The 26,052-nt window shown below is 43.3% G+C and overlaps 1 protein-coding gene across 1 annotated transcript in view; it reads left to right on the plus strand.

The window, feature by feature from the left end:
• Positions 1 to 1,340: 1,340 nt before the first annotated feature.
• The window catches only part of SLC4A11 (solute carrier family 4, sodium borate transporter, member 11), a gene marked incomplete at its 5' end in the record, with an annotated part of 41,181 nt that continues 16,469 nt past the window's right edge, over positions 1,341 to 26,052 (plus strand). Inside the window, 7 exons of the mRNA XM_010149659.1 lie at positions 1,341 to 1,464; positions 5,236 to 5,442; positions 10,702 to 10,786; positions 19,160 to 19,285; positions 20,070 to 20,183; positions 21,022 to 21,154; positions 21,467 to 21,540. Of these exons, the coding sequence (XP_010147961.1) occupies positions 1,341 to 1,464; positions 5,236 to 5,442; positions 10,702 to 10,786; positions 19,160 to 19,285; positions 20,070 to 20,183; positions 21,022 to 21,154; positions 21,467 to 21,540 (863 nt within the window). The remainder of the gene's footprint in view (positions 1,465 to 5,235; positions 5,443 to 10,701; positions 10,787 to 19,159; positions 19,286 to 20,069; positions 20,184 to 21,021; positions 21,155 to 21,466; positions 21,541 to 26,052) is intronic.

Raw genomic sequence — 26,052 nt, forward strand, 5'->3', positions numbered from 1 at the left:
ATCTCAATTTTACGAGCTTCCTTTACTACTTTTTCCACAGATTCTTCCCCTCCACTGGAAGAGGGGAGGGGGATTTGTGAGAGCAGCTTTGTGGTATTTTGCTAGCCGGAGTTAAACCACGACACTAATGCATCTCCAGGCAAAGATCTTCAGGATCCATTGCTATAACAACCTTCAGGGTGCATGGGAGTGGGAATACAAGTTAAAAGGAAGGGGATGGGCTAGGTTTATGGAAGAGAAGTTCAAGGAGAGATTAGATTAAAGGACTGTGATAGATGCTTGCTGGGTGAATAAAAGGGAGCAAGCAGTCTAAGTGCCTTTGAACTGGAGAGGGGTGTGTGGAGAAATCACTCAGCTGTAGGAAACACACTCCTATACTTCTTGCAGTGTCAATAGGCAAAACTTGTGTGTGAACCTCCTTGGTGCTTTCAGAAGGGTTGAGAAGTAGTAGGTGGCTTTCATGAGAATGGGAGATCTGCAGTCCAGCTGGTGTTAACCTCCTCCTGCAATTGCACCAAGACACTTAGCTGCCTTTTCAGAGTTTTCCAGCAGAAAATTGTGGCTACTCAGATCACAGCTCTGTTTTTCAATATCCCAGGACAGAGACAGACCTTGCCTCCAAAGATGATCTGTGTTTATTTCAAACAACTTATTGCTAGTCTTTATTATGGAAATCAAACAGCCATTGCATGCTCAGTAGCACTAGCTGGATTGCAGCCAAGGATTTCCCTCTGAGCAGTAATCATGCTTGCTACAGCCTCTGTAGGTCTTGAACAAGGAGGTCAGCTCAGTTTCTGTAACACCTGTACTAGAAAGGGGAAAAATAACAGCTGAGAGCAAATAGGGTAAGCCATTCAAAGAAAGATCTGCTCAAGGCAAAAGTGGGAATATGTTGGTTTGGCACCTTGCCTTAATGTTTCCAAAAGCACTCTGAGAGATCAGGTGAAATGAAGTGTAAAGTGCTTTCCAATAATGTAAGTGGTGAGGTTTTTTGAAGAGCGCTTTTTTTGTAGAAGCTTCTGTAGCACTGCAAGTACTAGATATGTTGCACTCTGTCTTTTGATTTCTTGTCTATTAAAAAGCAGATGGGGGAAGAGGGAGAATACACCTTAATCTTAAAAGTTGTAGAATTTGATATCCATGTTTTTATGCGAAATGAGAGTTAGCAGAATTGGGCTAACAGTAATTTTAAGTCACTGTTTAAGACTTAAGTGACCCTTTCACAACCAGCAGCATTTTGTTTCTCAAAGTTGAAATGTGTATTTATAAACCTTGTGCACCAGGACAGATCATGCCATGTCTCATAATGCCAAATGTAACAGTGATATCTTTCTTGACAGTTGCACTATAAAGTCCCTTCAGCGACGTCATGTTTGCATCAGTCGCCTGGAGAGGCCTCAGAACTGGGGTGAAAACTCCTGTGAAGTGAGATTTGTGATACTAGTCCTGGCTCCTCCTAAAATGGTGAGTATTTTGCTCTTGTTTGCTCTGGTGCTTCAGAGGGTTCTTCCATGTTTGCTTTGCCTTGGTCGTCTTCTAGGGTTAATGACAACATATTCTTAAAATGCAAGGGGATGTGAAAAAGTCTGAAATCTCAGCACCTGGCAAGATGGCTTATACTAACAGTGTCTGAGGTTAGTCAGCTGTGTCCTAGTCTCATACGAGATGGCCTCTAGCCGAGAATGGCCTCTAGCCGAGAATGGCCTTTTGCCTCACTCTAGCCTGACTAGGAATGCTGCAGATCAAGCGTGCCTGTGGTCCCCATACCCTTTTTGCTAGAGTACTGCTGTGATGAATGTGATACTCCACAGGTTGCCCCCTCCAGCTTTACTGGTTTAGTTACTGCTTTCATGATAGAATTGTTTTGGTTGGAAAAGACCTTTAAGACCATCAAGTCCAACCATTAACCCCGCACTGCCAAGCCCGCCACTAAAACCATGTCCCTGAGCACCTCATCCATATGTGTCTTAAATCCCTTCAGGGATGCTGACTCCACCACCTCCCTGGGCAGCCTCTTCCAATGCCTGACAACCCTTTCAGGGAAGAAATTTTCCCTAATATCCGATCGGAACCTCCCCTGGTGCAACTTGAGGCCATTTCCTCTTGTCCTATCACTTCTTGCTTGGGAGAAGAGACCAACCCCCACCTTGCTACAACCTCCTTTCAGGGTGTTGTAGAGCATGATAAGGTCTCCCCTGCAGTAACAAATGATGTCCCTAGTTAGAGCTATGTTTGATAGGGCTCTTGTGAGTCTTACCTGCAGTTACACTGCAGATGTGGTTGCAGCAGTTGTAGGTGGACTGGTGCAACTAAGAGGAAGATATGGTTTTGTGAGCTCTATTGCAGTATGGGCAAGACTGTGGGATGTTTGTAAGGTAAGACTCTGCTGAGGTCCTTTGGGATGTGTTTTCATAGCTTTTGGCACTCAAACCAGCAAGGTTAAAGCTTGCTTAAGTGTACTTACTGCTTCATTGGTGTAGATGAGGCCAACAAATGACCTAGTAGTACACGTTTATTGCAGTATCATGGGGGGCATCAAGGTCAGTTGGTGATCACCGTCCTGTCTTCCTAGAAAGCACTGGCTTGATCAAAATAGTTCGTTGTTCTAGCTAATGGTTGAATGGTTCAAAGCTCAAGACCTTTTCACACTTAAGCTGGCTGTTTACAGTTTAAGCTGTTTAAGCTGGTGCTACTGGGTCTGTGCTTCTGGAAGGTGATGGAGAGGTTGGGGACCTTGTCTGGAACAGGACATATCCTGATTCAATTTCCTGCTCTTTAATGCTCTCCGTGACCTTGGGACCTTCTAGTCTGGTCTGTCTGTCTCCTCCCCTCTCCACCACCACCCTTGTTTAAATGGAAATACTGGTGTTTCCTTATTTCTCAGGGTTTCTGGCAGGTCTTTCCCAACTGAGCAGTTCAGTGCTTTTGGCATAGGTCTCAAACTTAACAGGCTGAAAACATATTGATGTTCCTTATGAAAAGTAGCAGGCAAATAACTGCGCCAGTGTGTGCGTGGATTTCTCTCTTTCATTGTATGGCTGTTTGCTTATCTCCAGCCAGCTACGTGCAAAGCACCCAGCGAATAGCTCTGCATCTGCCTATGTCCTGAAAGTTTGCGAATCCAATGGACGGCGTCAAATTAAGGAAAGGGAGTGGAGGCCAAGCAGAGCTACAGTTGCCAATGTGCTTTCTATTTTAAATGAGTTTATCCAGCCAGCTCGAAGTACGCATTTCTGGTACAGCAGTTAAAATAATTAACCTGCTGACAGTAACAGATTAAACGAGCCTTGCTTGGAGGAGGGAGGGAAAGCCCAGAAAATGGTCATATCTTATGCTGAGGAATCCCATTCCTTAGTCTTCTCTAATATGGAAGATAAGACAAATCAATTTTTTTTCCTACAAATCTCTGCTCCTCCTCCAAACTGTTTATATCTCTCTGGGAAAGCAAAGAAAGGGAGCAGAATTGGGCAGCTTGAAGTAACCCCTTGCAGCATCCAGCTCAAGGACCACTGCTTCTTAGAGGTGAGAGAAGACTCCCTTGTGATGGCAAATCTAGGCTGGTTCAGTCAAAGCACCAAGTTTACAAACCATAAAAGCAACACCCAGAGCAGATTATTGTCATACAAATATAAATCCTTCCCTAGAAACTTCAACTGAACATGTCCCTTCAGACATGCTTGCTAAGATATTCCCTGTGATGGAGAGTGATGTAGGAGAGATGGAATGTGGGTGATGTAGGCAATGTGAGTGATGACTTTGGGACTAGTGTGTTGCCACCCACATGTCTATGCCTCTGTGTGGAGCAGCACTGAATTATTTGGTTGTGTCCATGAAGAGATTGTTCACCTGTTATGTTATGAATCATTAAAAGTAATTCAGATCAATCATGTATGCTCACTACTACTTTTCACAGTAATGTGAGGAGCTTGGAGGGTGTTTTTCTGGGGTTGTCTTGCAGTTGCTGCATGATGAGTGCTGAGTGTAGCTAAGGCAGGTGGGTTAAAACTTTGTGTCAGAGCTCTTAATGAGCTATGGTTCTACATGGCTTTGCCTTGGCAACTATCTTGTCTGACCTGACCAAAGTGGTACAAGCAGTGAGCTGGTCAGGGTTTGTAGAGCTTGAAATTGGTGGGTTTGTGCAGGGATGGGGAGCTCAGTCTCCTTTTACTGTTCCCTTTTGTATCTAATTTTCAAGTTGCTGTAGAGAAGTGGGCTTGAATACTGTTGAAGCTGGATGTTCAAAGATGAAGCCCATGGCTCACAAATCTTAAAGCCTGCAAATAGGCACTTGTTCCTTTTTTGTGTTTGCAAGTCTTCTGCCTCTTCCAAGCATTTAGTGACGATAATGCTGGTCGTGTGTGCACTCAGCTGCTTCTTTCCTATGTTTTGCTCTGTGCTGTTAGTTAGTTCAGCTGAGAGATCTAAATCTGCACTTGTGCTGCCAGAACTGCCCCAGAGGCCAACCAAATTGAGTTTTAATGCCCAGAAAATAGGAAGCTGGTGAAACAGATGTTCACAATAATCTGAGTCTTCTGGAAAAGACATCATGACCCTTCTACCTGTGGGAACCTTGACTGTAGTGTCTTTTCACCCCAGTACCAGAAATGCTGAGATGCTGTATGATAGCAAAGACTCATATCTGTTTAATCTTTAGCAGCCTTTAAGAGACACTGGAGATAAAATGCATACTCAGTATGATTCAGCTTTGGATCAAGTTCTGGGAAGTTGACCATATAAGACTGATCAGTGCTTCTGGTCAGGGCCTGTATCTTGATATGTTACGAATCATAGGATGGTTTGGGTTGGAAGGGACCTGAAAGATCATCTAGTTCCAACCCCCCTGCCATGGGCAGCGCAAGCTTCCACTAGACCAAGTTGCTCAAAGCCTCATCCAGCCTGGCCTTGAACACTTCCATCGTCCAGCCTGGCCTTGGACACTTCCAGGGAGGGGGCATCCACAGCTTTTCTGGGCAACCTGTGCCAGTGCCTCACCACCCTCTCTGGGAAGAACTTTTTCCTGATAAGTAATGTAAATGTTGGTCTTCAACAGCTTCCACATACGTACCCTTCTCTATTGTGTGTCTCTGGGGTCCTGGAAGCCAGGTAGAACGTTCTTCAGTTGGTGCCCAATGGGACAAATCTGTGCTTTTACCTTTTAGAAGTGAAAAAAAAGTTTTAAAAGTGAAAGAAAATAGTTTTACTAGGGTGTGTTTATGTATTTTTTTCCCCACTCAGAAAAGTACCAAAACAGCCACAGAAGTGGGCAGAACATTTGCCACAATGTTTTCAGACATCACCTTTCGACAGAAACTCCTAGAAACCAAAACTGAAGAGGAATTCAAGGAAGCCTTAGTCCACCAACGCCACTTGTTGACAGTAGTGAATCAGAGACCCTCAGCAATGAGTGATGGGCACAAGTCGCATGGTCCCAAGCCACTCAAGGTAAGGCTAGACAGCATCTGCCACGCACCTGCTGCAGTGGTGTCCAAATGCATAAATGCAAGGGGGTTTGGGCAAGGAGATGAAGTATTTGTGCTGCTTGGATCCTTTGGGCTCTCTTAGCAAGGTCTCAGCACTGAAGTTTCTACAGATGGCTGCTGTGTGTATAACCACCTTTCTCAGCTCCCGCTGTAAATCTAAAAAAACCCTGAAAATGCTTCAGAGCGTCAGGTGCTGAAGGGATGCAGAGCATTATTGGGTTAAAATGGTTATAGGACTCCGATTCCAGATGCTTAGTCAAGGGTGGGATCACTGTGCATTGTCAATCCAAGGTACTTAATCCTTAAAATAAGAAGTCTCTGAAGGAAGCTGCTGCTTGTCTTTACTGCAGCCAAAAGACTTCTTGGCCATCCCTGTATGGTAATTTCACTTAGAAGTTGCCTGTCAGTATTTGGCCTGACTTCTCACTGTTTGATCTGTAGCTCTGTAAAACGTTACTTGCTTTGTACTCTAAAGTTTGAGGGAAATGCTGTAACTCAGCTTTCTTTCGTGGAATTTCCTGTGTATTGGTCATTGCTTTTTCTTTTCAGAAATTCATTCTTTAACCAGACAGCATACCTGTGAAAACAAACTGTGCCATCTCTAGCTTGCTGCTTCTGTCACTGAATTACAAGTAATCTGAAATCTGTGGGTCGCCTGCAGTGCAGAAACTGGTTAACTTAATTTTTTTTTCTCCCTGGAATAGACTTCAGGGGTTTTGATCTGCACATCTGGAAATGAGCACAGCTCATGTTTTTCCTGCAGAATCCCCTTACTTATAGGTAATGCTTTGAACTTTGCTAGATTCCATACCTACTCTTAAGCTTGCAGAACAAGTCTTGAAACCCTCTTCAAATCTAGGTCATTTAGAGTGGTGGTATTTGGAGTAGTTGCAGTAATTTAATTTAGGTAACGTACATTTAACCCTTCAAACTTGGCCTTTCAAAGAGGTTTTTGGTAGAGCAGTTGAAGTTTCATCTTATAAAACTAGATCTTTTTAAGTATCTATAGAGGATTTTCTGCTCTGCTTTGAGCCAGGAGGACTGGATGCAACACAGAATGTAGATGTTGCCCCTGAGAAATGGTAGTTTCTACCTACTTCTCTGGGCAAGCAGCCTTGTCCAGGCAGATTTTTGGTGGCTCTGAGCCAGTGCTGTAGATGGCGATACTTGTTTCTTTTGTGCTTGCTTTTGGCAAGAAGGATCCCTCACTACGAGAAAGACACTGAGGTGCTGGAGCGTGTCCAGAGAAGGACAATGGAGTGGGGAAGGGTCTGGAGCACAAGTCCTGTGAGGAGCAGCTGAGGGAGCTGGGGGTGTTCAGCCTGGAGAAGAGGAGGCTGAGGGGAGACCTTATGGCTCTCTACAGCTCCCTGAAAGGAGGGTGCAGAGGGGTGGGGGTTGGTCTCTTCTCCCAAGTGACAAGTGATGGGACAAGAGGAAACAGCCTCCAGTTGTGCCAGGGGAGGTTTAGATTGGATATTAGGGAAAATTTCTTCCTGGAAAGGGCTGTCAGGCATTGGAAGGGGCTGCCCAGGGAGGTGGTGGAGTCACCATCCCCAGAGGCATTTAAGAGACGTGTGGATGTGGTGCTCAAGGACATGGTGTAGTGGTGGGCTTGGCAGTGCTGGGTTAACGGTTGGACTTTATGGTCTTAAAGGCCTTTTCCAACCAAAACAATTCTATGTGATCATAGCGTGCATCCCTCAGTTCCTGTGAGAGCCATCTCCAGCAGCATCTCCTCCCCATCTGCCTGCCCTGTGCAATAGCCTTCCAGAAAGCAAGCATTTCATAGGAGCACAGACTCATGAGGCTGGGGTGCAGTTTCAACCTGTGAACCATTGAAAACAACCTGGTGACACAAATACCTTAATCAGAGCCACTGTATGAAAAGTGAGCCTGCAGGGAGGGGTCAGGAAGGTAAAATCTCTTGGTAGCATAAAACCTGCTTCCCTCCTTCTCTTGGTCCTGCAGTGATGGGGTAGAAATGGGCCTCAAGTGCTCTGTTTAAGTGGGATTTTTGCAAGTTCTTATTCTTGCCTTTGTTAAAACGCTGATGGGGACATGACAGTTGCATGCCATGCTGTGCCTACAGCACAGTCAGTTTGCTTTGGCTCACCTCAGGGGATTATTTAGGCAAGACTACATACTCAGTCATAATTAAGTCAGCCTGAAATCCTCTTGTTTACTGAGGCATCTAATTGTGATTTTGTTCATGGAGGAGCCCCTAACAGTTGTGATGCTTTCTGGCTGTGACTTTGTTTGATACCTGTGTGGATTTTGTGAGAAGGTTGGACTATGTTGGCTCAGCATCGGCAGAAGGGATGATAGCATGTCTCTGGTCTTTATGAAATAGTTGTGCAGCCCTCCAGTACTTTTAGGGGGGGAACAAGGAAGGATTGGTGGTGTTTGAGCAGGTGTTTTCTGTTTGGCTGTGTAACTTGTGGTGCTGGTTTAGCCTCTAACCCAAACAATGGTCACTTATGATAAGAGACTTGAAGGGACTTGTGAAATGGGAACTAGAAAATTCTTATACGTTGCTGAGGATATTTTTACATGCTCCTTTTTGCTGCTCTTCCCTCCCTCGCATATTAGGAGCAACATGGGTAAAACGCTGGATGGACTTGCAGAAGGGGTGAATAGGAGACTGAAGGAGGATTTGGTGCTGGGTTCCTGAGCTGCAGTTCCTAAAGGCTAATAAGCCTTGAGCCTAGTAGGGGTGTACAGCTCTGGACTCCTGGATAATGCCACTTAGTATCAGGATGTTAAATCAAAACACAACAGGATCACAAAAGAGGTGCCATCACGAATGGGAATGGAAAGCCAACAGGTCAGCCAAATGACTTTCTGAAGGAGAAGGAAGCAGGGAATGGCAGTCCAAGAAATTCTGAGCACTGGTGTGTATGAGGAAGCAGATCAAATAGGGCAAGAAGGAAGTGTTAGCACTGTCCTTCCCAAGATTTTTTGGAAACCTCACAAGGTGTGTGCAAGTTCAGAAGATGGCACAAGACAAAAGCTGTGACTGAAACAGGTCTGGAGTAGAGTTAGGCAATGAAGCTGCATGGAGGGTAGGTTGGGGAATAAAAGTAAAACGCAAAAGGGCAGTAACTTGAGAGGTCTGTAAATTTGGATTGCACTGAGGAGATAAAAGACTAAGCTGAGTGTAAGGTTAGTGGAGATAAGAGGAGGGTTAGCTGTAGAGAAGAAAGTTTTTCCCATACTCAGCCACTGATGAGGTTTAGCTTGACATCCCCATGGCCCATCCTAGCCTAAGCGTGCACCTGTGCAAGAAATAAATGCATGAAAGAATCAGGGGTCTCAAACGTAACCTGTTGGCTCCCTCTCCTCTCAAATTTGCCTCAATGTGCTTTATGGGACAAGATACTAGGCAGTGCTTTCCTTCTGCACACTCATGCTGCCTAAGAACAGGCAATGTGCATGAGTGCCCCTTTCCTCCCCATGCTTAGCCCCAGGCCAGCAGCAAGTGTGTGGCTTCTTCCCCGGAAGATGAGGTACCACAAGCATCATTTTCCCCCATACTCCTGCAGCGAGACAAGTAAACATATTAGTCATTAAAGCTATTGTGATTCTCTGCCTGACTCGTGCCTTCAGGAATGTCTTTCTGGGAGGAAAAAATTAAATTGCTTTTCAAGTGCATATGGCTTTGATGTCCAAATATGCCTCCAAATATGGTTTAAGCTCATAGCCTTTCCGGAAATGCTCAAAATGCAGATGTTCTGCTGCTGTCTGCTGTCTTTTTGTCCTTAATGTTCAGGTTAGAGAGTCCTGAAGTAATATAGGTGTATTGGCAAAATGCAACAGAACTGGCTTAAGTAGCTGAAATAGGAGATACCATAGTCACTGATAAAGGAGCTGGTCCTCTGAAGTATCTTTTGCACCCCATACCCTAGTGTTTGCTGAGCCCAGTGTATGCCTCCTAAAGGAGAAGTTTCCTTGTTGTGTTTTACTTATGGCTGTGATCTTCCAGGTGCTGCAAAGCAGGTGAGTCCTGTGAGAGAAGGTGAAGTTGTGTGTAGTCTGCTAAATGAGCACTGTAGTGTCAACTCCTTTTTAAAGCAGTAGTTTTTATCAGTTTCCACATAAACCAGCCAAAGGAAGATGTCCATGCTGGTTTGAGATGATCTGTTGGTCTAAGTTTTGGATCTGTGATTCTCTCACACACACACTCCCTAGCAGAGGTTATAAGTCTTATGTGTCTGGTTCTGCAGCAAACATACAATGTTTTAGATGAGACAGCTAGGGTAATTGGCACTGTATAGAGGTACATTTGATTTTCAGAGTAATATGTGTACTCTGAGTTGAAGATAATAGGAAAAAAAAAATCTGACAGGTGCCTCATTTGCAAGTGTTGCCTACTCTGAAGCTTTCCATGTGTTTTCTGTAAGGATGTGGTTGTGAGAATTGGGAGGCTGTAAGTCAATAACAGCTGTCACATTTCTGAAAAGCTCCTTATTGCCTGTGATGAGCATCAGATTGTATAAATGATAATTACTGTACCTTGCAGGCCCCCAAACCATAAATAAAAGGGGACATGTTGGGTTTTAACCCTTTCACAATGATCTTACTGTCTTGTAATGAGTAGAAATTACAGTTTTGGTTATGTGAAGATATTCTAGCCTGTTCCTTTTTTGGTGGAGTTTGAGGTGTAGACAATCTTAATTCCCTTACTACATTGATCTGAAGTCTCCCTTTTCTGTGGCAGTGCCAAGGAAGGCAGTGCTTGCCAGGAATCCCCTTTCAGGGACCTTGTGGGTGTTGGGGGCAGAGTGTTTCCAGTGGCTTCTAAAGAAAAAGTTCCCTGGAGGGGTGGGAAAGGTACCTCTGACCTGATGTTTACCTCATGGGTACACAGGCATTACCCAGTACCCCAGGGTCTAATCCTGGTGTTGGACAAGGTGTTTTCTGCCGGTCACACTGCATCAGCTCCTTTACCTGTGAAGTGGGGATGCAGATATGAATGGGAGGGTCAGAAGGGAAGGAAGGGAGGAAAACAGGGTGGTCTGGGGGATTTTCTCTCTTACAATGCTTTTGAAGATATAAATTGAAGTGCAAAGAGTTTATTTTTATTATCATTACAAAATCTGATTTGAATGCCCTATTCAAAATGACTGGTTTTGCTCCTATCAGTATTGAATGAGGAGGTTAGTCTCTTTAACAATACATGAGCCTTTAAACTGACACAGCACTTCCTTCCTTTCTTTAGTTGCACGAGTTTCTGAATGTTGGCAAGGGGATTTCTGATGACATTGCACGAAGATTTCCAGTGTACGCTTTGGACTTCACTGATGGTATGTTGGCCGATGTTTATGAAAGTGTTGGCCTGATTCTGAATTTTTGTGATGTGATGTCCTGTTTACAGTGTGCATTGAATGTGTCCTTTGATATGTGTAATAGCTCTGTTATTTAGAGGAATATTTTGACAAAAGCCTGTGAATAGGCAGCGTGGCACATTATAGATTACAATCTTGCAGTGTTCCTTTAATGAAGATGTTAGCACTATGTAGATGAGGATTTTAATTTTTATTAAGCAATGAGGCAATTGAAGGGGTTGATTGTCGTCATGTGTAGACACAGATCAACTCACTGCAACCTAATTAGTCAGCACTGGCCTAGTAGGCCCTTGGTGCTGTCTTTGCAAGCCAGCATCAATAGCAATTATGGTGTTGCTGTGAGAGTTGAGAATGCTTAAACAAAATCAGAGATGCTTGGTAACATCAACGCACTGCTTTTAAAAACAGGATACAAGAGCAGTAATACTTTTTTGATACTGAGCCTCAGGTTTCAGGCTTTATATAGCTCCCACAATGGCTTTATTGATTTTAAATCCCTTTCTCCCTCTTTATAGAATGGTTTGGGTGGGAAGGGAACTTTAAAGGTCTCTAGTCCAACCCCCTGCCATGGACAGGGACACTTTCCACTAGATCAAGTTGCTCCTGAGGTCACTCAGAGCATCATCCAGCCTGGCCTTGAATGTTTCCAGGGATGGGACATCTACCACCTCTTTGGGCAACATGTGGCAGTGTTTTACCACCCTGATTTTTTAAAATTAAAAAAAAAAATTCTTCCTTATATCTAGTCTAAATCTACTCTTTTACTTTAAAACCATTACCTGTTGTTCTGTTGCGACAGGCCCTGATAAAATTTTGTCCTTATCTTTTTTTATAAGCCCCCTCTAAGTACTGCAAGGTTGCTTTAAGATCTCCCTGGAGCATTCTCTTCCCCAGGCTGAACAAGCCCAACTCTCTCAGCCTGTCCCCATGGCAGAGGTGCTCCAGCCCTCTGAGCATCTTCGTGGCCTCCTCTGGACTCACTCCAACCAGCTGATATCTTTCTGATGTTAAAGGCTCCAGAGCTGGATGCAGAACTGTATGTGGGGTCTCACTAGAGCCAAGTAGAGGGGAAGAATCCCCTCCATCCTGCTGGCCATGCTTTTCTGGATAAAGCCTGGGATATGGTTAGCTCTCTGGGCTGTCAGCATATACTGCCAGCTCATGTCCAGCTTTTCATCCACCAGAACTGCCAAGTCCTCCTCTTCAGGGCTGCTCTCGATCCCTTCATCCTCAGCCTGTATTGATACTGGAGGTTGCCCTGACCCATGTGCAGGACCCTGCACATGGCCCTGTTAAACCTCATGAGGTTCATACATCAGATGACATCAAGATGGAAGAAGCTCTGGCTGGCATTCTGTCCTCAGAAGTGTCAGCTGCACCACTCAGCTTGGTGTCATATGTAAACTTGCTGAGGCTGCACTCACCTTCACTTTAAACTTTCACTTTGAGATTCTTAAAGGCCTCAGAGATTGTAAAAGTCTTCAGGGCAAACCATAATTACAAAGTCTCAGCATGACATCAAAACATGTTCAGTTTCTTACAGATTACTGGGGAGTTAGTTAATATGTTTAAGTATCAAACACCAAAAGTTTGCATAAAATAAAGAAGTAGGATATAGGCAAGGAGAATCTCTGGGCTCTATCAAACACCTTCCTGCTGTTAAAACCCCCCTTAGCTCAAGCCACAATATTCCAGCCCTTCCCCTGTACCTATGCCAACTTCTCTTGGAGTTGGCATAAAAAAATAAGATGTGCACCTGAGCTCCATTCTGTAGACAAGCATTCTGGTGCAAAGCCACATTCCACAGCAGCTTAAGCTGAGAGCAAGTGTTGCTGGGGTATGGATGTGTCCTCCCTCCATTTCAATTGGTGAAAACGGGCACAGGAATAGTCTGTTGGCTGCTTGGCTGAAGGGAGTTATCATGTCTGGGGGAGCTGCCAAGTAGTTTCTTCCCACAAAGATCCAGCTTTATCTTCTGAGACTGCTTTACCCACCACAATGGATTCTGAAGTTAGTGGTATCCACTTTGCTGGGAAGAATGAAATGGATGAGATGTGGGATCAGCACAGGGGTTGAGTGCTTGGATGCTTTCTCCAAATGCTTTGTAACTGCTGGGATGAAATTATTTTCAGGAGGCTTGTGGTGAAAGGAGGTCAAACTCAAACATAACTAATGCCATCTTCTATTGGGATTGAGGGTATGTTGAGGAAGAAGGGGGACAAGAAAATATTTTCAGGGTAGGAGCAAGGAGTCTCATAAAAGCAAGAAGTATTTCTTGGCATGTGCATTATTGGCACCAGATCTGGCAGGGGATGTAAGCCCCTAATCTGGACACCTCTGGAATGGGCTCAGGATGCTTGATCTTTCTGGCTGTTCTTTGTAGGGCTGTCTAACTTTTCATTGTAAAAGGATACTAAAGCACTTAAGAACGGAAGTGCTGCAGGACTTGTTGGGGGAAGCATCCTGTGGGCACGCACATACATCTGAACAGAGCAGTATCTGCTCTCTGCTCATGGCTGTTTGAACCTGCTGTGCTCAGGACACTCAAACATCATACGATGGTCTTGCAGCTAGCTTTAGCTGTCAGCAGATTTGGAAATCCACTACAGGGTCCATGTCCTGGCTCTGCATGCATCCAAGGTAACCTGTGTGTGCTTCCTGTCATCCCTGGAGCTGTCAGCTATAGCCAGGTCCACAAGCTTTCCATGAACTGATGTACATAGCAGATCAGGCATGGCCTAAACAAGATGCTGGGGTTGTCTAGCTTGAAAGAATTGTTCCCTTGGTTGCATCTGCCCTGAGTGATGAAATATTGTTATTGTTAGAATTTAGCATTAGGAATATTGCAGGAAAATGGGTTTGATATAAAATGCAAATATATGTTAAAAAGCTTTGTTATACAATTTCTGGAGAGTGGAAGAGGTAGAAATGAGCCAAGTGAAACTCAAGAACTGCTGCAGCTCAAACATGAAGTACTTGCCTTAGGAGCAATTGTGGCCTTTCAAATAGGATATGGAGGAAAGAGGATTTTTAAAAACCTGTATATATTATAGTATGTGTCACTTCTTCCCAGAAACCAGAAATTAAGGTGAATTCTTTAAGGATCTGTGTGGAATGAAAACCAGGTGGAGCATAAAGCATCTGCCATAAAACACCAAGACCGAAGGTGATCAGGAATGTGAAATTCCTGGACCATCTCAAAGCAGCAGTGTATCAGAACATTGGGGATTTGAGCTATCCAAGTATCTGCGCTGCAGACAACCACACATGCATCATCAAAGAATTCTGAATTACACAGATGCCATTTTTGAATGGTTGGAGTTTCTAAATCCTCAATCTGAGAAGCATCCTGGGATTTTGGTTTAGACAGATAAACTGATTAAGGGCAGGGTGATAAATAATAAAGATTTTGTTGGGCCAGCAAATGTTTTGTCAGTTGGACTTCTGTGGGATAGGTCATCTTTACATGCTGCACAAAGCAGGCCATTAAATTATCCTTAACCATCATGACTTGGGAAAGGAAAGAGAGGAATCATGTCTCTTTTTTTTTTTTTTTCCAGATTAGGAATTTGTCAGCTTCAGGTCTGCTTTGGTTTGTAGAAGTCTTGTGTATTTTACTGAACAAGCAAGGATTAAGGAAGAGTTTTCTAAACTTTTGGTCCAGGACCTTAGTGATATGGATGGCTTGTAATGGGTGTCCTCCAGCAGAGGAGCATATGAAGATGAACAGTTGGAATATGCAGAGCCTAAGAACACCTGTAACTTTAAAGGAAAGCTAGAATTAACACGATTTGGCATGAGGTCTCCTCTTTGACTACAGCATTTGTTTATAGGATTCTGCTTTTTTAGTTTGTACAGGACTTCATCCAGATCTTCTCAACTGGGCTCAAAACATGTGTATCATTATATTATTATTCTTTAAGATTCAGTCAAACCATAGGGACTTCCTGATTTTTTTTTTGGTCATTTTGAGGCTGGTTTGAGTGAAGGGAGGGAATTCTGCCTGGTCTCAGTTACAAGATTCCTGAAACATCTTAAAGTTCCTACCTTTACTTTCAGTCTGTGTTTTCTGGTACAATGCAGGAATAAACACTAAGTGCCTGGAGTGCCCAGGGGTGACATTTGAGGTGCCTGAGGCTTTTATGGTTAGCTTTGCTGTGTTTTGCTGTATCCCTTCACTCCTTGGAAAGGAAGGGTGAAGAGAAGAGGGCTGAGATTTATTCTCTTTCCGTTTTCATTGACCTGAGTCCCTGGCACATGGGCTGTGGTGAGTGGATAATTAAGCTGGAGGTGTGGACTCCTCCCTGTCCTTGGTCCTGCAGAGGGTCAGTAACCAGCTGCTGAGAGTACAGCAAGCACATCTGCTGGTAGAATCCTCAGGACTTAGTGGTAGTGTTTTGCAGGAGGGAGATCTCCAAAGACTCCATGTAATGCAGGTATGTGTACAAGGAAGGTTTGAAGGCACTGGAAAAATGGAACTTGAACAAGAAGTTTTGTCTTGTTGATTAAGGGGCTTAAACTTGCTAAAATGTTGCCTGTGGTATGTGCCAAATCTTCAACTCTCCCACCTGGTTGCACTGGCCACCTTGTTTGGCATGACTTCATTCTTGAGGGTGGAGGAAAAATAAGGGGATTGCAGATAAGCTTTTTCTGCAGTGCCTCTGCTGCCCTAGGTTAGATGATGACATAGCTCCTGCATCACTCTGCAACCCATCATTCCTAAATATCACCTGGGTGTAGAACTTCAGCAGCCACTCAAAGGCTGACTTGGATGCTTTGGGGCATCATGACCTGAATTTGCAGTTATGATGCTTTTGAACTCTCTGTCAGTGGTGGTTGGGAATGCATTAGAGATGCATAAAAGCGTCTTGTTTTGTCTGTGGATGTTTCTTTCCAAGAGACTAGTACTTCATGGGAAATAAGCTGAAAGAAATGAAAAGGGAAAGCTCTGATCCCTTGATTTGTTTCTTCATACTTTTCTAGTCTTAACATATGCTTGGCTTCTGTGCTCCAAAATGAGTTAAGAGTGGATTTCCTTTTCCAGCTAAGTTCTTAGTCTCACTTGCACTGTGATATACTCTTCACAGGACTTTGAGGAAGATTCATCTTCTGTTCATCTTCAGAAAATTGGACAGAGTCCAGCAGCTACTAACATAAGTGAAAGCCCATCTTGAGGGCATTAGCAGAAGTCTGTAATGCTTTGAGTTTCTATGGCTGAAAACCTATGAGCAAATATTCTTATTGTGTGTTTTTTACCATTGGAAAGTGATTTCCCCTCCCCCCCCCGCCCAAGTCAGGACCTTAACAGACACATCCTTTCTGCTGTGCTGCAGATTGGTATAATTAAACTTGTTTTGTGTTGAATATTTCAGAGAATTGGGAAAGAACATTAATAGTCAGACATTTCATAGAATGTCCATCTGTTTCTCGATTCAGTACATGTGCAATTAGTAGGCTTAAGGAGCTCTAGTCCCAGTCTCTGGGTCTTTTGGTCATCAACTTATTGATGCAAAATGCCAAGCAAAGTGAGGCTAGCAATGCTGCAGTTTCAGAGAAAACTCTAACCTTGTCTTTAAAAATACGACATTTCAGAAATTCAAGCAAGTAAAATAGAAGTGTCATGTTGATGAACGTAATTGCTTCCCATTTCAATGTGTAGATGTACCTTAATTTCAAGGGATTGCTTCTGTAATAGTCAGCTACCCAAATTTCACAGCTGGACTGGGAGTTGATTTTCTACTACAAATTTCCATTATGTAGTTGGAGTGACACATTTTTCAATGGCTTTATAAGCCTGCTGCAGAAGACACACCATCATAATGCAGCCCACCCTCTTTTACATGAGGTGCTGTCAGTCCCCAGGTTGCAAATAAACCCTGAAAATATTTAGCCAGATGTTGACTTTAAAAAGGCAAAAGGCAAACTGTGGTTAGCACTGGATTTTAGTGCTGGTCTCAGGTGAATCTGTACAAGGAGTCAGTATTTGCTGATGATTTTAACTGCAATTAGAGTGATTAATCATGTTTGTGGAAAGGGTATGTTTAATCTGATGTAGTTTTCTCCATTATGAAGTGAGTTTTGCTGCCCACCAGTAGGGATTCTTAGCTCCTTAGATCTCTTGTGGTTGATTATGGACTAAAAGTACTGCTTTGTACTAGAAGTCTTGGATTCAGCCATGATGTGGCAAAGGACTCATGCTTGCTTTGCAAGGATTGAAGCTGAAACTAAAAGCCATGTGTGAGCTTTTGTGATATTTTCAAGGCATCTTCTTTCCCTCTGCCCCCTTGTACTACAGTTTATCTGACTGCAAGTGTTTTAGAAAGCATCCCATCTCTTACGTAGTGCACACTGCTCTGCAAATGAGCTTTTTCTTTTTAATTGGTTGCTTCTCTGCTCCTGGCTGCCTGTCTTCCAAAGGTTTCAGGGATTGTTGCATCAGACCTTTGTTGGCAAGATTCTTGTTTAAAAAAAAAAAGTGTTCTGGAGTGGTGCAGAGTCCCCAAAACCAGGATGTTGCCATCCCTACTTAAGAAGCTACCACTCTGTCTACTGTTTGCCAAGTCTTTCCTTTTCTCTAAAGGTCTTGGACACTTGAGGGTGTGAGGTAGGACCCTGCAGCTGTTGGACTCAAGATCACATGAGAAAGCTTCATCTGCAAGAAGTAGATTTCAGGCCTTTTGGTTGCCAAGAGTGGTCAGGAATGTGGTCTGTGGTTTCTGAATCTTCACAATAAATTGAAAGGAATCTGTCTTGAAACAGCTGGTCCTATGACTCCTGGAAGGTCAGGCTCATATTTGCATGCTTGAGATGTCTCTTGTCAAGTTTCAGCCCCTGGCTTTTTTTTTTGGGGGGGGCGATGCTGAGCATCAGAAGTCCTATTTGTCTGCTCTTCTCATGTCTGCAAACAGGAACGGTCACAAGGCATCCTTTATTCATGCGACTGCCTGTTTGTTACACACCTTCTTTGATTTTTGGGTTCTGCATCCTCCTTCTGTACTTATCGATGTACTCCAAATGGTGCAGAAAACAGATAAGATCCTAAAGTCACTGAGTGATTGCTTTTCTTTCTGCTAATACTGTCTGTTGTGGCAGTGTCCAGGCTTTCTCACTTGTCGCACCAACCATCTCTAATGCAAAGCCCTCCCTTCTCTGATTCAACTCATTGGCTTGTAGCCTCCTCAGCAAGGAAACTGATGCTGGCAAAGGCTTAGATGGGCATTTGGGAGCTTAGGGGTCAGTGCTTGCGTTGGAGTTGACTGCTCAAGAGGCTTCCAGAAAGGGCAATTGGGCAAGTCGCAACTTGTCCAACTGTCTTGCAGGGGCATCATCAAGGATAGTGACACAGACAGGCTGAAGACTGTTTCAAGGTTTAATTTGAAAAGGCCTTCTCTGGTGTAGCCTCTCTGAAGAGACTGCTCAGTGGCAAAACTTACATTCTTCTTGAGTAGTATCAGCTGTTGTCATCTCATCCTTTTCCTTGTGTGATATGAGCTCATTGAGGATGGACATCAGCCTGAAAACAGGAAAGGGAAGGGAAACTACTTCAGAGGCCCTTAAATTCATACTGTGACACTTTAATTCTCTTTCTGGCTGCTTTTGTTTTGGCCTGGTGTGTTTTTTTCCAATAGAGATGAGAGGGAGTGAGTGCATGGAAAAGTGAAAACCTATCCTCTCAGAAGTGCTTTTTTTTTTTTTTTTAAAAAACCCAAAACTCTCAATGTACGCTTTCCTGACCTCTCCTCTTGTGCTATTTGTTTTCGTAAGTCTGCTCACACTTAATTGGCTCAGCAAAGCATATTATTGATTCAAACCTATAGTCTCCGATTTCTGCCTGGGGAGAAATGAAGTGCTTCATGTCTTTACAACTCACGATGCCTTGGGCAGGAAAATAAGTGATCACCATAAACCTCATTAGGGACATAGTCCAGAATACCTAGAAAGTTGGTGTTAAAAAGGCAGGGGATTTGGGGGGTTTATAAATCCTAAACTTATAGTTTCTGCTTTGATCCTCTTCCAAGCTTTTGCGGCTGGCAAAACAGAACAAATGTCTTCCAGTATTTCCTGTTTTGACGATGCTAGAAATGTCTGTTGAAGCAGTCTGGTGACATGTTGGTGCTTCTACTCTGGTCCCAGGTGAACAAAAACATGGTTGTGCACAATCAAGCATTAAAGACCTACCTATATGCTTAAGACTAAAGCGTGGACTAAGTTTCTGTGTTTTTCTGTCAGTGTGAAAAGAACTAATGCCGACATACGGCTGATTTGAGCAGGGTGTTTCAATGCTTTACAAATAGGCAGTACTAATGTGACTTTTGTTATGGTTTACACTAGGTGTTATAGGAAACAACAAAGCTATAGGAAAATACATCACAACTATGATCTTTCTGTATTTTGCCTGCCTCCTTCCATCCATTGCATTTGGGTCACTTAATGATGAAAATACCCGAGGAGCTATAGGTAAGTTTGTCAGTTTTATGCATCTGTTACAGGATTCCATGTATTCAAACTGGGTAGCTCTGGTCACAGAAAGCTTTGATAGTTTTTATTTACTGGGGGTGGGGGTGGGGGGGAACCAACCAGCACTGAAGGCTTTTCTAATTGTTACGTTCATTACTTTTTCTCAGAAGAGTGGAGAAGTTGAACACTACTTTGAGGAGTACCATCTGACTTGACTGATGCAGATATATGTTACTGTATTTTTAAATTATGCTCACTTTGTAACTGTGTAGTCATCTACACGTTTCTCCTAGTACAAACTCCTGTGCTTTTGATCTGAATTTGATTGCCAGTATCCAAACCACTGGTGTAGTGGAGGATGCTTCGCTCTATCCCAGTTGTGGCTTGAAAACAGTTCATACTGCTGTTACAGTTCCTGGGAGTCTTAGTTGAAATCTTATCCTGAAGGCCTCCACAAACACTGGTAATGTTTTTGTAGCTCTTTAATTTTTAAATTTGTTTTAAAAACTCCAAAACCAAATAACAGCAACAAAAAAGCCCCCCAAAAGACCAAGCAACCAACAAAACAGGAAAACCCACCTAACTTTAATAGTTCAGCATCTGGAAACCTGATGTCACAAACTAGTGGCACAAGTTTTCTGGCAAACGGTGACTTCGTGCTTTTACAGTCTTACCTCTATACTCTCTAAACATTAATGCTTGGGTGCTATGCCCTGTGAATGCTCCTTATTCAGGGAGGTGTTGGTTACACTGTTTTGTTTTCCTCCTTCCTAATTACTCATAGATGTGCAGAAGACAATTGTTGGCCAGTGTATTGGAGGGCTGCTTTACGCGCTGTTTTCAGGGCAACCTCTAGTTGTACTCCTAACTACTGCTCCTTTAGCACTCTACATCAATGGTAAGTCTATTAAATGTGTACATTGGGACTGTGATTGCAATGGGACTTTGTACAAGAACTTTGCAATCCTGTTAGAGCTTTAGTTGTGTGTGCTTAATAAATTAATACTCAAGGACTGCTTCTGGTGCTAAAGGATAGGAGAGGAATTTGGTTAAGGTAAAGTTTGATTTTGAGAGAAATCATCTTGCATAGAAAAATGTTCTGTGAGAATAAGCTTTTTTGCCTTGATGAGGAAATCTTTTTCATCTGATGGTTTTCTCGTGTGGCTGCATTTAACCAACTTGAGGATAAGAACCTGAGACAATGGGGTTTTTTTGTTGGTGACTGTTGATCTTCTCAGGGGTGATCAGTAGCTTTCCAGTTATGCTTGCCAGCTGATATTACTGAGCCATGGATGTAAAGGAGCAAACTCAGTATCTATAGCAACAGTCAGATGGGTTATGACTAGCTTGAAGGGTTTAAGACATGAGGTTTTGTCCACAATACGGTGACTGAGTGAACATGGTGTAAAAGCATGTATGAGATCCCTTGCAGATTCAAGAGCAGATTTAAAGGGCTGATTTTGTCGCCTTGATCCTTAGGAGAGATGCTTTGAGCTGTGTGTGGGAGTTTTCCAAGTGCTTCTCCCTGTTTCCAGTGGAGAAAAAGGAGTGAAGAGAACGATTTCAGTTGGCCCAGTGTTCATATGGGAGTGTAAGAACAGGGTTTTAATGCTCTCTGCCATAACTGCGTTGTGATGAACTCTTGAAACTGGTTCTTTTTGCTATCAAGCAGATGGGAATCACAGGGTGGTAATGACAAAAGTTTAATCTGACATGTGAATGCTTCATTTTTGCAGTCATCCGAGGAATCTGTGATGACTACAACTTGGATTTCAGTGCTTTCTATGCCTGGATTGGACTGTGGAACAGCTTTTTCCTTGTGATGTACTCCCTCTTTAATTTCAGTCTTCTGATGAAGCTCTTTAAAAGGTAGCTATTTTCAAGAAGTCATATTTTGATCAGATTATTCAGCAAATGGAAAAATTATACATTCCACAAGCTCCTTTAATTACAAACTTGCCACAAAATATATCTTGCGAGATGAGGCTAGTATCATTTCAGCTTATTGTTCCAGCTTGAAAGAAGCTTTTAAAGATTCACTGGGTTTTGTTTCCTGAGTTGGAGTCTAAGTAAAACTAGTGTATTTTCATGTAAATGTATGAATGTGCTGATTTTCCTTTGAATGGAGTTGAATGCAGACTTTGCTAATAGCTATATTAATTCCTGGGATTTTTTTCACAGGTCAACAGAAGAAATAATTGCACTTTTTATATCCATCACGTTTGTGCTTGATGCCTTCAAAGGAATTATTAAAGGTAAGTCTTGCAACAGCATTTTTCAGTGCGCATATCTCTGCTTTGCTCCCTTGTCAAAGGGAAATACAGGGCTGCAAATATGCATGATGTTTGCTTGTCTCGTGTTCATTCAGGTCTTCATGAGAAAAGAAGTGTCTGAGATTTGAGGCAGCCCTGTGTCAAATTTTCACCTGAATACACAGAATTTCTACTGGATCAGATTTCAGTTAGCTGAGATGGGATTGGTATCTTAACAAATGGAGAAACCATATTAATGTTGCTGTGAAAGTCTTCCCCTGATACCAGTATCTAAGAAGTCTAAATGCTGTGCATCTAGACCTCTTTTCTTGCCACATTATTAAAACTACGTAGGGGGGGAGTTGAAAGATGGGTTGAGATTGCCCATGCTTACGTGAGCGCTGAGACCCTTATTTAATGGCATGAATGGTTGAGCATGGATGAGGACTGTAATGCTTTCCAGCATGCTCCTAAAGCTATTCTGCCCTTTCCAGCCACTTGGTCCCTGTTTCTGGGTTAAATTCTAGGTGAGCAGCCTTGGGGTTTAACACATTTCTCTGGCACCTTTACTTCTCCTGATTAGGATTGGCAGGAGGTATTTGTGAAGGTGAAAGACATTAGCAGAAGTGCCATGTGAATGGCAGCCTTTCTGCTCATCCCAGTGAGGAGCTGGCCAAGTCTGTATTCCTTGTTGTTTGGTTTTTTTTTTTTTTTAATGACCTATTGTACAACAGCACAAGGTTTGGGCTATCCTTTAAAATCCTTCAGAATATACCTGAGCACATCCTTTGTTTTCAAGATTCTCAGGCTTGGCTCATTATGGTATCTTTTGTGCAAGGAGAACACTCTCAAAGAGCAGGTTTGATGCTACAAAGCAATTTGAAGTGAGGTATTTCCTCGCTTCGTTGGGAATCCTTAATTTGGCTCCTTGGGCATATGCTTTAATTGTGCAATCAGTTTGGTTTTTTAGCTGCTGAACACCTGCATCTTTCAAATAACCTGCTTAGACAAAGCTTGGTGAAGGAGAAGCTGCTCTGGGATACTTTTGCTTTCTGCTTGCTCTCTGTGTAGCTGTGAGCTTTGCTTAACATGCTGTTAGTGCCCCATTCTGGAGGCGTGAAACGGTCTCCCTGTGGCACAAAGGTGTTCCTCCACAGAATATTCAGCTGCTCTGTAAAAATTGGCAGATGCAAATGTTCACAGTGCTTCTGTAGTGGAGAGTTGATTTCCCATGGCAGGGGAATGAGGTGCAGGTTAAAGGTAGAGAAAATGTCCATTGATCTTGGCTGCCAGACTCTCAAGTAATACCTCATAGTATTGCAATGGGGACAGGAGAGGATCCTGCAAGTTAATTAGTGAATTAGTGCAGTTCTTCCTTGTGCATGGGGAAGGGCTGAGGTTATAGGGAACAATGGTAATAAAATCAAACCAATGCTCTGCTCGTTTGCCAGCTTGTGTTGGCTTGAGCTGTATCTGGGAGTGTTCAGTGCATCAACAGATAGAACCCCAGGTCCAGCCACATTTCCAGATGCAGAAGGCACCGATGCTGGCAGGCACAGACTTTATCTTTAACCCTCTCAGTGCTCATATTTAAACACATGACACCAGTGCAGCTCACAGCCATGTGCTCATCTTCATTCCACTCCTATTTTGTAGCAGAAGATGGTGGTGGTTGCTGCCATCTACCCTTCCCACTTGAAACTTTGGCTGAGCAGTTAAGCAGGAGGAGAAAGCTGATACCTCCTCCATGCTGTTAAATAATGCCCTGGTAATGGCTAGCCAGCTGACAGCAACTTTAGGCTTCCTGAGTGCCAGGGGACATGCTGCTCTTGCTTGGATATGTTTTCCTCAGTCTGTTCACAGCCTTGATTTGTTTTTAATTTTTTGCAAGGTATTCAAGGTACAGGGAAGAAGGGGGGGGAGGTATAGGATGCCGTACAGAGGAATGAAGCCATGTGCGTTCACACTATCCCGGGGACACATTGTTTTTGTCGTGTGGTCCAGCCATCGAAGCTGTGTGTGTTTGATCTTGACATCTGCACTCTGCAGGAAACAGCGGTGAACTGGCTGAAGCAAACAAAGTGAGTTAATGTTTTCATAGGGAGCTTGAGCATGTGCTAGCCTTGAATAGCTCTGTTTCAGTGAGGGCACCACCTGCTTCGCTGCTCTCTCTGAATGTGGGCATCAAGATTCACTTTGCTCTGTTATAAACACAAACAATAAATCTGCAGGATTCAAATGGCTTATAGCAAGTTTGTGGTGCAGGACAAAGGCCACCACTAGTCATGTTCTTATTGCTTTAATTAAAATACAAGAGTAAAGTCAAAGTTTCTTCCCCTGTGTCCAGGCTTGTCCTGTGACCAGGAGCAATCCTACCTGGTTTTGAGGTGGCTGCAAATTGAATTGCAGCCTTGAGAGGTAGAGTACATAGATGTAGTCAGGCTGAGCACAGTGCACCAAAGATGTGCTCAGCCCTAAATATATTAGTGCAATATAGCCAAGTGTGGGGAAGCTGAGAAAACCAACAAGACTCCCCTAAAAAATAGCTTGTTTCTTACTTATTTGAGTCCAAATCTAAGTGCAGAGGCATGGAAATACATTCTGCATGGTTGCTGAGTTGTGTGTGCTCTGTTTACCATATGCCCGGTGATTGTGGCTGTCTCCAGGACTTGGTAACGCTTATGGCCAGCTGAGTTGGTGAACAGGCTTTTAGCCCTGGCCAGCTGCTAATCCCCAGGAAATACTGCCATAATCACTTTTGTTATGACAGAGGTGTCCTTTAATGTTCAGAGACGGAAACTGCAAATCTTCCAACAACCTGTTCCATGTTGGTGTGTGGGTCATGGCAGTGCTCTGTGCCTCAGTCTACCTGTTGGCAAAGCAGGTGTGGGTGTCCTGCCTGGGCTGGACACAGCTGTGAGGATGGAGAGAGGAAATGATAGCAGAGCCTCTTCTGTAGCATGCGATGCAGAAATACACAGTGCTAACGGGGCCATAATGAGAGTGCGCCTTACTGAGGGAAGCTTTCTTGTGCTTTACAAGTGCAATGATCTTCTTGTTTCTGGCGGCTGCTGTGAGCAAATTGAAAGGTTAAATCTTGACCTGTAACTTCTGTGATCTTAAAATTTATATACGGAAGTATTGAATGTGAAGTAACCAATCTTCTCTTGTGACCTTCATGCCTTGTTGACCCCATCTACTTCTCAAATGCCCAGACTCCTTTTAAAATATGAAGGTGGTACAATAAAGATTGTACCCCATAAACATGGGGTGTTTTACATCGGGGTGAGCTCCAAACCGGCCATAACACAAACTCTGCTTTGATCAAATTCAAGGTGGTGGCAAATACCAATTTTTCTTTGCAAGGATGTTTAAAGTTTGTTTTGCTTGTTCTCAAAATTATAGAATTGCAGTTGTGTTTTCCCCATTTTTCCCTGTAGCTGCTGCAGATGGAAAAGCTGATGTGCCTGGGGTGTTCAGAAACTTTATTATTTGGGGGTGGCGGGAAAATGCTGTAACAAAGAGCATTATAGCTGAAGCTTCAGATTGTCGTAATTCTGCCTGAAGAAGATGGTCTTGCCCTCAACTCTTGAGTTTCCTTATGCAAAGCTTGAAAAGGAATACTTTAACCAAAGCAGAGTAGAGGGGACTGCAAAGCTCTGACATATGATGGTTTACATCCTTTGATATCTTCCCACTGGTATGGAGAAGAGTGGGTGCTCCCTGCTGCACTGGATCACATAACATAGGACTATCAAGGGTGAAAAGCCCAAATCCCATCTTCTGGTTTTACTTACTCTTTGTGGCAACTCAGGCTCTCATTCCCACAAGAGGTGAACTCATCCCAACACCACATTTGCATGCTTGAAGCCAGCCAGTGATCTAGAAATGGGGACACAGCTGTCTAAATGATCAAGAGCAAAAGTGTATTTGCAACTGTTAATTACTTCTATGAATGCCTCTGAGCTAAGCTAATGTATTTAGGGACAGTTCCAGAGGCATTACTGGGTGTTTCACTTGTACAGGTTTACTTCAGATGCTCTGTAACTCTCTCCCAATTTGCAGTGTAAATTTGAATGTTCTGCCAGGTTTTGCATATCATCAACACTTATCTCTTAAAATCTGCACCAGCCTTGGAAGAAAAGTAATTACTGTGCATTTTGTAGTCTGCTTAAGGATCTGTGCAGCCTGGCTGCTCTGATTTATTTTATTTTTTTTTTAGAGATCCTGATGAAGTTTGTTTACCAGGCTGCTGAAAGTAGGGGTGGTGGGGTGTGTATGTATAATATATTGTATAATATATGTATATATTCAAGAGCAGTGATTCTAGGGCTAGGAACACAATTGCATAAATAATTAGCGCTGGAAGTCCTTACAGTTCATATGTGTTGCTTTAGATAAATTTAACTTCTACCTGTTAAACTAAGTGAAAAATAAATTTGTAAAGCACTGTCTGTATAAGGGAAGCAGCTCTCCTGATTTCCCCCCCCCCCCCCCAGGGGTTTGGGGGGTAGC

This window comes from Eurypyga helias, unplaced genomic scaffold, assembly GCF_000690775.1.
Source record: "Eurypyga helias isolate BGI_N326 unplaced genomic scaffold, ASM69077v1 scaffold1694, whole genome shotgun sequence".
NCBI lineage: Eukaryota > Metazoa > Chordata > Aves > Eurypygiformes > Eurypygidae > Eurypyga > Eurypyga helias.